Source organism: Rhagoletis pomonella, unplaced genomic scaffold (genome assembly GCF_013731165.1).
Source record: "Rhagoletis pomonella isolate Grant_MI unplaced genomic scaffold, Rhpom_1.0 Rhpom_scaffold_00008, whole genome shotgun sequence".
Lineage (NCBI taxonomy): Eukaryota > Metazoa > Arthropoda > Insecta > Diptera > Tephritidae > Rhagoletis > Rhagoletis pomonella.
The window spans coordinates 18,980,516-18,993,458 of record NW_023458562.1 but is presented as its reverse complement, the minus strand read 5'-3'; the positions used below and the strand labels follow the sequence as shown (position 1 = coordinate 18,993,458).

Sequence of the window (12,943 nt, the reverse complement as noted above, 5' to 3'; positions counted from 1 at the left end):
AAAACTTCACTTGCAAGTGAAATTTTTTCAATTTCTCTACATAAAAAACTTTCTGAATTAAAATTTGTTGCCTTCTTTTTGGCCTTTTTTTATTTTTTCACAAAAAATTTATTCTATATATGTTTTCAAATTCACTTTCAAGCGCATTTTTTTTTTTAACTTTCTTTCCCATTTATTTTCCCATTCCCACCCTCGTTGTTCTCGCTTTCTACTGTTCGCGCGCTGTGGCTGCGGCTTTCGTTTGAAAATTTAATTACTACTGTTGCCGGCATTTACTACACCGTTTCGTGCACGCACAAACACACTCGCAGCTAGACAAATACATTTATTGCCAGCATTTTCATGATTGCATTTACAACAAACAAAAGCCTCAATTTCAGTTTTTGCTAATTTTTTTTTACACTTTTCTACTACGCTTGCTTCTCATTTGCAATTCTTTTGCTAGCAAACGCTTTCATTTTTAGATTTAATTGCTTTTATGGTAGCGTAAAATGTTTGCGTAAAACATACAAAAAAAAAATACAGCTGCACAAAATTGCAATTATTTCATTTACTTTATTTGTTAGCTATTAGCCTTGATTAGTGATTTGATTGCTGATTTTTCGCATTTGTTGGAACGATTTTTGCCTAAAGCTTTGGCAGCAAATTTTCTTCAAAATTCGTTCGATTCACTTCTTTTCTTGCTTTCACGCTCGCCTTACACGCCCGAGACTTAGACAGCTTGAGCGCTGCAGATAGACTGATAGGTGCTAATTAAGCCGTGATTTTCTTGCTTTCTTCGCTGCCGATCGCTGATTATGTAGCGATCTTCAATGTTTCCGCAGCTTCGACGGTGGCTTTGAAAAATTTCGTTACGACTGCTCACAGCGGTTGCGAAGAGGTTTAAGAAAAGTAAGTCGCGCTCGAATGGAGGAAAAGTACTAACTATTTATTTTCACAAACAAATACTTTCAAATAATATTTATTCAATTCTTTCATTAAATAAACAGATATAAATATTTATTTATTATTGATTTTTCGTTAAAGTGATAACGCAAACAATTACCAAAGATGTTGAAATCAATTGGAGGCCACTGACGCGCGGTAGAGTGCGCTCTTTGATCTCCCACCTCATAAGGCATAAAATGATAAGTAGCGCTCTATGAGCAGTTCACGTAGCTCTCAACGAGATAGCGGAGATGACGAAGCTAAAAACATAAATTTTTTTTTTTTAATTAAATAGAACAATCTTTGTAATAAAGAATGCTCAAAAGTGAGCTTTCGGGCAACGTGTGGTAAACTATTATTTCCAATCGCATTAAACACTCAGCAGCCTCTAGCTTGGTATGGCATCAATTCGAGGATTGCCGTCGTCTCTGAGGTTTCTATTCTAATCTACTAAAAAAATTAAAAAAAAAAGTTAATACAATTTTTAGACGACGTTAACGTCGAAATTGCCTAAGCGAAAATGAGCAAGCTAAAAGTGTGTTCGAGCAATTAGCCAAGCTTTAGCGATTTACCATACAAAGTTCCAATAAGATTATAACCTTTCCCTTCGATACCATATCAACTTGTGGACTCACATTAAACAAATTTGGCTATAAAACGAATCTCTTCGAGCAGTTGGAGACAAAACTATGTTTTCGTGATGGTGAGTCGCTGAATGGCGTTTAAAAAAAAAAAATATTCTCTATCTTTGATTACGCCAGACAGACAGTTACGTTACTTTGACCACCCTTTTCTATCACAAAAGAGGGAGGCTATATGACAAGTTACCCACACCAGAAAACGTGTTGAAATGTGAATAAAAATATAAACTAATTTCCTGAAAAACTATTTGACTACGTTCCAAATGTACCGAAAATGGTATGTAAAGCTACGATTGTAACAACTTTCCCATCACTGTAGGCAATGGAGCAGCTAACTGCGTGTCGCTAATCGAGCAGCTGACTGTGTGTGAACACCAAAAAGCGATAGATCAATCAAAAGGTTAATTGACTCAATTAAATTTCTCTCTGAACTTAATATAAGTTTCGCTTAACCCGTTCACGGCTATGCTCAAGGTATATTCAATTACGCGTGACTCACAACTCAAACGGGTAAGGGACTATAATTTCAAAAAATATAAACATACTAACGAGCAATTTTTTAAATATGTCATTGTAATATATTTCTTATAACAGCACTGTCAAATTCGATTACAATTTGTTAAATAAATTACCAAATGTTTCGATTGGTCAATAATGGTCGTATGGGCACTTTAAAAAACCTTTGAAGTTCTATGATTCTAATTTTTCTTGGCTAATTTTTTTTAGGAGCAACGGGTTTCAAGTAATCGTGATGGGTAGAAACCCAAGACAGCATTTTATTTTTATATTTGCCACTCCGAATTCAAGTTTGGAACTCACCCGCGATGCAAATTTGCATCGTTAGATCTAATATTCGCACTTTTTGGCGAGCTTTGAAAATATGTTAACCGAATATGTAGTCGAATGTCCACCGAAACCAGTAAAATTTTGAAGGGGGTCTACGAGAAGAGAAAAAATTTGGGAACCTCTGGTTTACGATAAATAAAATAAAACAATTTCAAGCATGTGTTCTTTGCTTCTATAGCTGAATAGAGAGGTGAAAGCCTGAAAAGCGCTGAACGCCCGAAAAGCGCAGAACGCCTGCAAAGCTTGTTATGGAGTTGCAAACTTAGTTATAGCCAGGCTTGGGTGACACCGACTACGCGGTAGCGTCGCGTCTTCGTACGCGCGACGTTGACGGCGAAAATTAAGCTTAATTAAGCGTACTGGATTTCAAGCGAATCAGTGTTAATTTTCACTTCATTTTCGTCATCAACTTCGCGGATACGAACACGTGACGCTACCTCGAGGTACGGTGCAGGCTTCGTCGCCCAGGTCTAGTTGTAACGAATAGCGCTGCTGAGTGCCGAAACCGAGTTCCGAAAGCGGCAAATGTTGGTGCCGGAGAGCTCCGCCGGGCTAGTTAAAAATTCAGATGCTTAAACTGGAGTATAGCAGAAGCTGGGCGCCTGAATAGGAAGTGTTCAGCTGTGATATTTAGTCCTAATTGGACTGTGTTCTGTCAATACACGTACCGACATTGAGACCTTAATTAGTTTTGTGAGCTTAAGGGGATCCCTAAACCGCCACGTCTCCAACCCCAGCCAAAAAGACCTTGCAGTAGTAAGAACCGCGCCTAACATTCGCTCAGCAGGCGCGCGTGCCGCATCTGTTCTGGTGTAGTCTACATGTAGTCTCTGGTCGGAGGGTGAAGTCTATATGCAATACATAATAACTACTCAAGTTTTGACCTCTATCGCATCACACCATTTTTTCTGCAATTTAAGTAATCACTAAACGAAAAACTATACCACTCAGTTCTACGTTTTCATGTCTTTACTATTTCCATATTATCCCCTTACTAAGAATACGTATGCAAGTACCTACTTATGCTTACCAAAAGTATTTAAGTATCTACCTATTCGCATCTAGACTACCTCGGTCGGCAGTTGTTTGTATGAATCACGCACAGCTGCGGAGATACCCATAAAGATATGTACGTCAAAGATACACCGATTGGCTTCGCTCATTTGGCCGACGCCGACATTAGCCGCCAAGGTAGCTGCATTGTAGATTGTCTGTTTATTTCACAGCAGATAATTGCGTTAACTAACTCTATGCGTAATTTTCAGATGTCTTCATGGTACTTCAGACTTCTTTTTGATATCGTCAAAGTAGTTGTTTTTTTTAGCTATTTTCGTTATTTGAAGACACGAATATTCGTCATTGGTATGCACTTATGACTGTGGTGAGTAGTCTTATATCGTGATTGAGAGTTAGGGAGTGTTTGTGAAGAAGCCGAAGTCTGGAAGCAATCGTCAGAATTGTTCCAAAAATCGAAAATAGCAGACGGCATCAGTTTTTACTCGTTCTTTTTTTTTATTTAAAGACCTTAGCGGTATATTTTTCCCACTATAAAACAATTTCGAATTTATTTCTTATTCAATTGTAAGCAAAGACCGATTCTATTAGAGAAATGAGTCAGCCACAAAATCTGTGCGAAAATAGAGGAATAAATGTAAGACAATCTAATTTAAATACAATACACGCCCGAGGTCTAACATGGTCCAACCTCAGGCGACCTACATTTTAGTAGACATTTTGCATTTACAACAAGCGAAAAATTTGCATAAGGCGCAAACGCCCGCTTATAAGTAAGCACTCGTATGTACAAAATATATAAGTGTATATGTATAAACAATCTAATAGAATAAATACTGCAAATCGAATGTGCTTTAGGGCAAATATTTGCATGTAGACACGGCCCATTGGTGGCGACAAGCCTCAAGCCGAACAGCGCAGGTAATGCATCAGAAACGATCGAGGCGTGTCTGTCACCATTAATTCGCTAGGCTAGTTTAGTGTAAACGACACCACATTTGAAGGCATTTAAATATTTGCGAAAAATCGAGCGAATGTTAAAAACAAAAATAGTAGGAGTCGCGGGGCAAATGAATTAAGGCGCACTAGCAGTCAAATGCATTTGCATATAATACGAAGGTATACAATTTAAAAAGAATCAAATTGAAATAACAATTTTACATCTTACTCACCAATCGATTGTTCGCCGGGACGCTCCCAAGCATAGCGCTTGCCATTACAGCTGTAGCCATTGCGCGCATACGCTTCGCGCATCCAACTCGTCGTCTTGCCAAACTTCGCCGCTGGTAGATCCGTCTTCATGGCGAATGTCGGCTGATGATTGTTATTGCGATCGCTGGCCACGCCATAGCCGCATAATTGGCCATTCAGCCTGCCACCTCCACCACCACTAAAACCAACATCGCGCTCATTACAGCTCACCGCCTTCTTGCGTCGCAACGATGTGCGCTCCAGCGTGCGCTCAAAATCACTGCACACTTCGTCGAGCGCTTCGCGCAGAAACGCGCGCGTCTCGGGCGCATCACGGCGTGATTGATGCTCTTGTTGGCGCTGACGTAGCATGCTATATGGCACATCACTCTCTGCGCCACGCACTGACGAGCAGGTGGATGAGGCTGTGCCGAAGGGTGAATCAGCGCGGGGCACACTGCTGCAGTTGCTGCCGTAGGTGTAACGCGGCACCGACGAGGAGCGTGGACGCGGCGTGGATGTGCAAAAGGCGGTGGTGGTGTGGGAGGCGTGCGGTATGGGTGGCGGCGGCAAGCGTGGTGAATCGGGTGAGTCATTTTCGTGTGGCACCTGCGAATGGATGAAATGGTTACGGATATAAATGTGTGAAGTTTTATGGGTTGAGAGATAATTGTTAAAAATTGTGTTTTTGCAAGGATTTTTTTTTTTATTACATCGATTTTTTCGATTAGCAATGGTTGAGGAGATTGTACCGCTTTGGCATTTTTCAATTAACTTCTAAGCGGACGACGCAGCGCGCGCTTTTTAATTTCACTTTTAATTTCATTTGTGGTATACTCTTACTTTTTTTTGTTTATATTCGCATTGCGAATTGTCATATAATTTTGCGAAACACTCTTTGATGTCGCCCACATGTTGAAACCGCGAGAAATCCAAGAAAATCAACGCTCCGCTTTAACAAACAGCCTTTCGATGCGCTTGTTTTTGCGGTTGTTGGCAAAAATCCCCTTTATTGCTGTGAAATTTTGTATTCGAGAGATCAAAGAGGAGATTTTATGACTCATAAGCGCATAAAATAACTGTATTAACTGCTTGACAGCGGCTAAGTGGGGGAGCCACAACGCGAGGCAACTTTTTTATTGCACTTTTACGACTTAAAGTGTCACTGATGTCACAATTAGCAATGTTTTAAAGAAATAATGGCCTCAGTAATGGCGTGGAAATTTTTAATTAAACACAGGATGTCAGCTCTTTGTTAAATATAGTGTTTTCAAACAATAGGGTAGGAGAATGGTGTTGAAGGGCCGCGACAGCGTAGTCAAACGTACGAATGGTAGCCTTCATTAACAGTTTCTTTGACGAAAAGTATGCGCAAGTGATTTTATATTCCAAACTACATGAACTTATTGAGAATTCCATGGAGTACAGAGAAATATGTAAACACGAAAACTCACCCGCCAACAGGGGATAAGTGATGCACTTACACAGATGGCGCTGGTGGTGGTATGCAACACCTGCACACAGGTGGCGCTGAGGCAGCCTCAACATAAATATAGCGCTTTCTTCAATCAACTGTTCATTTAGGGGTCAATAAGTGCCATTTTTTTACTTGGAACTCTCGAGCGGCCATAACACTTGGTCATCATACCTGGTGGGCATTTCAAAGATTCTCTCTCATGCCCCACGAAACAGCCGCGCGCGACCGTCATTACGGTAAATCAAGACCAACCAAATTCATTTATTGAAAAATCACTGTGTTGCCCTCTAACCGGACATTGAAATAAATTTCAATGCCAGCCTCTAACCCGCCATAAGCCATTCATCAAAACAGCGTTGCCGCAAGCAAATGCGCAAATAAACAAATAAACGCAAAGCGCCGGCAATAAAAACACAGACATATTAAAATATATGCATAGCTCCATTTAAAACCGATCGCAAATACCAATAATAAAATAAATTGCAAAACGATCCGCGGCTGCCGCGCGTACGCTCCAACCAAAGCGGCAAAACTCAATTAAGTGTTTCGACTTTGCAATTTGACTTTGGAGTCGCCGCCATTCAATTCGTTTGCACGCTGTTGCGCTTATCGTTTGTGGCATGCCACAAAGCCTACCAGTAGAAGGCAGACAAACATACAGATAGACAACTCACCTCTGGCACTGCCTGCACCCGTGCGGCGGCGTCCCACTGCTCGAACATAGCGTCCAGACCCAGCATGAATTCCATTGATTTGCGCGAGCGCCGGCGACTGCGACGCTGCAGCTCCTCCTCCGATGGCTTGGCATTCGCTAGCGATTCGCAGTAGCGTACAAAATCCAAATCGATGTGGTAACCGTAGGGGCAGCAATTGCAATTGCGCACATTGGCAGCCGCAGCAGCTGTGGCGATAGCCGGATTGCCGGCATACAATTGTGGCAAACGACCTACAGCAAAGCGGGAGATAAGCAAAATAAAAAAGAATGGTTAGAAAGCAATAAGAAAATATTGAATTTGCGCACAACAATATCGTAAATGTGTACGTTACGTACATACATACAAGGTTTATGGGCAGTCGAGGTAGATAGTAAGTTATAATAATGGTGCTGCCAAGTAAGCGGCAACACTTTGCAAATAAAATGCAAAGTATGTGGTGCAGCCTCTCAAATATTTTATGACTTTTCGTAATAAAAATGCAATCGACAAGGAGGTTTATCGTGTACATACATACAAATATTAGGGGATAGAAGCACAAGCGCATGCGCATCATTGTGTAGGGGATAATGGCGCTGGTGTATACCGGAAGACGTGGAGTGATGTTTGGATGCATAAATTAATAAATAGCTGCTTGACATGACAGGTTGAATTATACAGATGTCTGGGCATGCGCGCCTTTTAGGGGGGCAATCTTTGAAGCCACGCAGAATGCTTGCCAGGAGCATACACACGAATTTCTCAAAATAGACAGGCAAACATAGCAGGGGTTAGGCAATAATTAGTTTAACTTTTCGTATTCTAAAAAGTTTAAGACAAAGAGTGTGCATTCTTTTCTGAATATCAAGGCGTCTTCTTACTCAAAGTTTATATTTTGAAGAAAGCTCATCTAATGTCCGTACAGGTACCAAACTATCTATCGTGACTCTTTGGCTTAAACTGCAAGTACGAAAAACTCGCTGAGACTCTCAAAGTCAACAGCTACCCAAAAAAATAGTTGTATTCCTAACAAAGCGGAGATTTTCTTTTCACAAGGGTGGTTTTTTGCTAATTCTCTCTGACAGAGTGAGGTATAGGGGAAAGGATTAAGAACGCATCGGTAGAATTATATTTTTACAGGGGTTGTCATCCATTGACAAACACCCATACTCTAGCTAGGCTAAAGGACCTGGGCTTTAAGTGCACTCACGAAGCTCATTTCGGACCACACCGATCACAGCACACCGATTTTGGGTGGGAGTGGATTTCTCGTCACCTACTTCCCATCTTCCCACTAGGCGAAGATAGCTTCCGCGAGGAAACCTGCATCAACTTCTAATTCAGTGTTTTCCCATTGAAGGTAGCCGCAATGAAGGAATGCGGATGCTTGCAAAGGAGATTAACATATTTTCTGATAGCCAGGTTTGCAATCACGATCCTAACTCTTTGATGATACGTTCGAAAACCGTCATGTAACATTTAAATTCTATCACGATGGCATCAGATCACTTCGCTATCAAGCTTATTTGGGTTCCAGACCACAGCGTTATCGCAGGTAACTGCATAGCTGATGAGTTAAAATACAATTCAGGAATTCTCAGGAATTGTCGCCGAGTAAGGAAAGGGTTGGGGCGCTACTGGATAGTCAGCTCAACGAACGCTTAGCGAAAAGTTTTGAAATTAATGGTGGCTGAGACCTTCCGACTACGGTATACTGGCGGCGGAGTAGGTAGCTCTTAATTTAAACAAATGAAATCTCTCTTTACTGGTGCAAGCTCTAACTGATCATTGCCTGATTGAAATCCATGCGCTACGGCTGAACACCACGCCCAGCCCTTACTGCAGCTGTGGTACGTTTCCCCAAACTTAAGGTTTAAACCCCTTGGGTCTCACTACTTTAGTACACTGGCGGTGGAATATAAAGCTCTTAAGGCCGAACAAATCTAATCTATCTTTATTGGTGGAAGCTCTAACTGATCATTGGTCTGATCGAAATTCATGCGCTAAGGCTTAACGTCATATCCAACCCTTACTACAGCTGAGGTATGGTTTCCCCGAGCTTAAGTTTTAAACCCCGTGGGGTCTCACTTCTTTCTCACCATCCCGCACTTCGCTGCGGAGCTTTGGTGTGAGCAAAAAGCGTTTTTCTACCACGACCTTCTAGGCGGCACCGTTAAACCATTGCCTTACCGTATTTCCCTGCAGCTTTTCATTACTGTTTGTATTCCTTACCTCTCGTTAATGTTCACACAAAGGAGAGCTAACCCACTAATACAAGTATATCTCCATTCTACCCTACCGAAATTGCGGTTGTTGATCGAAAAAATAAGCCATAACAGCAAAGCAAGAAGCAGTTGTAAAAAAGATGCAGGACCTGCATTTATAATCGACAAACAAATTCTAACGAAGAAAAACAACCGTAGTCTCCTACAAATTAGATGTATTGTCTGTTTGCCAGCGATACACAGCGGATCGCCGCACACCCACAGCAAAAGCAAAGACGATCGTTAAACAAAAACACAGCGCAAAAATGCAAGATAAACAAACAATAAAAAAAAATACATAGAAAAAAAGTTAATACAATAAAGAGTTTATTGTTAAAGCTTGCTCTTTTCTCATTCACGTATAGAAGTTAGTTTCAAGGTCACGTTTGAAATTCAATACCATATACCAGCAACACATCAAGTTTTTTTTCGGCATGAGCGCTCAAGTTCAGCAACATCGACAGGCATAGAATACACAAATCACAGAGGTAAATATGTATTTCTTGGAATACTTTGAAGGTGATTTGGCGCTGGCGAAACGGTAATCGAAGACAGACAAACATTCGTGCGCACAAGCAACGAAATCGTTGTCGAATCGTGCAATCGGGCATAACTAACCAACAAGCGAAAAGAATTGGTCACATTCGCCATGGGTCGTAAATCTTGCGCATGACAAAAAGCGCTAATAGAAACGAGCAGGTAAAGCCAAGCAAAGTAAAGCAAACAAATGTAGCAACCAAGCCCAGAAAAACATGAGTGCGCAGAGTTTAGGAATGCCACACCTGCCATTTGCTTGCCCTTTTTTGGTACAAGCGGCAAACGATTGTTAGCTGGTGCTTTTTTCGCGGCGCTTCAGAGGAATATTTGCACTCCACCACACAAATGCGCACATATCATTTTTGATCGTAAAATAAATTTTTGCAAAACACTTAAGTCAGCCTTACTCGTCAATTCTTTTAAGCTCTGCAACTGTCTGAATCGTTCACGCTGTACTTCACTTAAAGTTCTTGCAGTCGCTGCGTCCCGCCGTTTGCTAAAATGCCACATGCCGATCCACAACAAAAGCACTGCATTCAAAAACATAGCGCGCACATTGATTTTTACTTTTTCGAAAAAAAAACAGGAACAAAAATAAATTCTTATACTTAATTTACTTTTCAAGCATTAACAACCGCAACACTGCCGCACACGCAAACATGGCGCTCGAATCGAAAATCAAACTAACTCCCTGAGTTCTTGAAAATATTAAAGCTGATATCAATGTTGCTTCCCCTCACAGCGCGCCCTGCCGCTAAACAACATTCCGCATCAAATTTTGGGTGTTATTCAGCAGGCATACCTTCATTACGCTGTAATCTTTGTTTATAGAATGAGTTAATGGACGAAGAGTTGTGGCCCTATCTAGCAGGCGAGCAGGGTATGTACGGCGCAAAGCACAACACCGCAAAGGCCGATAAGCGGCTTTTTATCTAAATTATGAAAGCAGTTTAAAGCGTTGAGTTTATCAGTAAAATTATCTCGGCAGTATTTGGGAGAGGGCGATAAGAAAGAAAAGCAGTATGAGCGCTGAATGATAAAAGCTCAATGGCGCTGAATTAAACAATTTTTTTTTAACAAACTGTGAGCTTTTCAACTAAAACTCATTACTCGGGAGCATTAAGCATACAATTCTCAAACCAGCTTTTCGTTATCGATATTAATCTGAAGTTTAAATGCAGAGGATTTTGATAGACTGGATTGAGCATTAAAAAGATAATATCACTGCTATTTGAAAGAGAAAGATCTGTTTATATTAATTCGGATTTAAGAAAAGACTTCGACGTCTACTTTCCCAATGGAAACTACGGAGTATCTCTAATCGTTCTAGACGATGACAAGACTCTTTTAGATCAATCTTCTAATGTTAACTCTTATTAAGTGTGGGGAGCAGTCTTCTAAGAACATTTTGAACCATTTGTAATGAGTTCAAAGAAGTAACGTTTTAGGAACGAGTACCGGATGTATCAAGTTGTAGCATAAAATCCACTCTGGAATTCCTGAACTCACAATCTAAAAAAAGTTAAGAGTACGCACGAAGAATACGGAACTTTCTGAGGTTTTCAAATGTACACATGTGACCTCTAACTAGGCACAAGGCTGGATCGTAAAAAAATCCTCTCAATTCGAGTCCGACCGAGATATGGTCTTGTTGGGAAGGCTGACTGACTTCTTACCAAGCTGAAACTCATAAATTAAGGATTGAGAGACTTCACTGACGTCACCTTTTCTTCCATTTTTTTTTTTCAAGGACGGGGTCCATCATTGTAATATGTTTACTGGGAATGGAATCCATTGCAGTTATCGGATACGCCATACAACTACAGCTTTCTACCAATAACTATCTCGCAAGAGGAGAGATGACACCAGGCAAAAAATGGCTGAGGCCTTGCGACGTCCACTACAGCTGCCATTTAAAGGAACGCAAATTTGGTTTTGGATTTGTGGTAGCAGAGAGACTCCCTCGCCGAGTACCGTCGTTCACCCCGCTGGACAAGCTTTTAGCCACAATCCGCACCATGCCCCAACGGAATAGAAGGACTAGGCGTCCAAGGATCTCTTGTATGAGCGCTTGTAACGCGTCACGATATCATAATCGTACTTGGCGATTTCAAGATGGTCAAGGAAGGGATCTTTGGCGCCACTGTCCGAAAATTCAGCCTCCACGACAAGTCGTCCGATATCGGACTGTGGCTGATCGACTTCGCCGTACTTCTCCTTGGCCATTACCCTCACTATCCTTCTGCCAAGGCAGTCAAATGTGTATCAGACTTTGTATTGCAAATTGCAAGTCGAAGGCTTTAAGGGCTGCCTGGCTTCTTCTCTGTAGATCTTTCAGTGAGGCTACGTACAGTCAGGTGAAGAAACTTGTACCCATCCTAGCGCGTATTCTTACCTTGTCAATAGTCGGTACTCATGGAATGACTGAGATAGTCGCCGACACCTCTAGGATAGCCGAATGGCCTGAGATTCCCTCGATTCGCCCTTGTTCTTTAAGTGAATAGTTTTGATAACCTCTGTGAAATTATTTTTTCACTGCTCATTGAATCAACAAATTGCAAATAAATTGCAAGTCTTTTAAAGAAGCAAACTGCAATAAATTTGCAGTAAAAAGAATAAGTGAGCTGACGTCTCCACAAGGCGGCGCGAAATTGAACGCCAACGACAGCACGAATATGTAACCTCAACACTTCCATTTAGCCTGTCAATGCCCAATGGCCAAAATCAAAAGCGGGTACATATTTTTGTAGCTCGGCAAGCAAAAAAAGAAAGAAATGAAAAAATCCGAAACAAAATAATTGCAAGTGAAGGTGGCAACGTGTTTTGCATTTTTAATCCGCGAATTTCAGCTTCATTAAAGCGCAGAAAGTGACGGTTGTCCGTCCGATGATAGCAGCTGACACGATACAATGCCTGTTGCTACCACCAAATAGGTTTTTATCTTTCCGCTTTTACGCTGCCGACCAACGGCGACTACATCAAACTTCATTCATTGCGAGCCTACACATCGAACCATCACAGTCTGTGGTGATGCTGTTGTTGTCAAAAGCTACCGTAAGCATGCATTGTAATCGCCATACATTAATATACGGTCAGCAGAAGCCGCCCACTTGAAAGCCAAGTAGCGGACCATCAGCGCTGGTTGCCGCCGCTCAATGTTCATTGCAGGCGAAGTATTGGCGCTGGCTTGCATTGTTGTTGTGGTTTTTTACCTTCAGACTTTCAATGCATTCAGCTGCTTTTCCTCATTGTCACGTCCGTCTAGCAGCTGTCTTTAGCAACTACGCTACCTTCCAATTCAATTCGACAGACTGCGGCTGCTGCTACTTTTTTTTGGCGCGCCCTAATACTAAA

The 12,943-nt window shown here is 41.4% G+C and overlaps 1 protein-coding gene across 3 annotated transcripts in view; it reads right to left on the bottom strand.

Annotated features, from left to right (window-relative positions):
* The window catches only part of LOC118744298, a 70,963-nt gene that overhangs the window by 7,914 nt on the left and 50,106 nt on the right, over nucleotides 1–12,943 (bottom strand). For all 3 annotated transcript variants that reach the window (XM_036477211.1, XM_036477212.1, XM_036477210.1), the window contains 2 exons: nucleotides 6,771–7,042; nucleotides 4,601–5,228 (listed from right to left, as the gene is read on the bottom strand). In XM_036477211.1, the coding sequence (XP_036333104.1) occupies nucleotides 4,601–5,228; nucleotides 6,771–7,042 (900 nt within the window). The remainder of the gene's footprint in view (nucleotides 1–4,600; nucleotides 5,229–6,770; nucleotides 7,043–12,943) is intronic.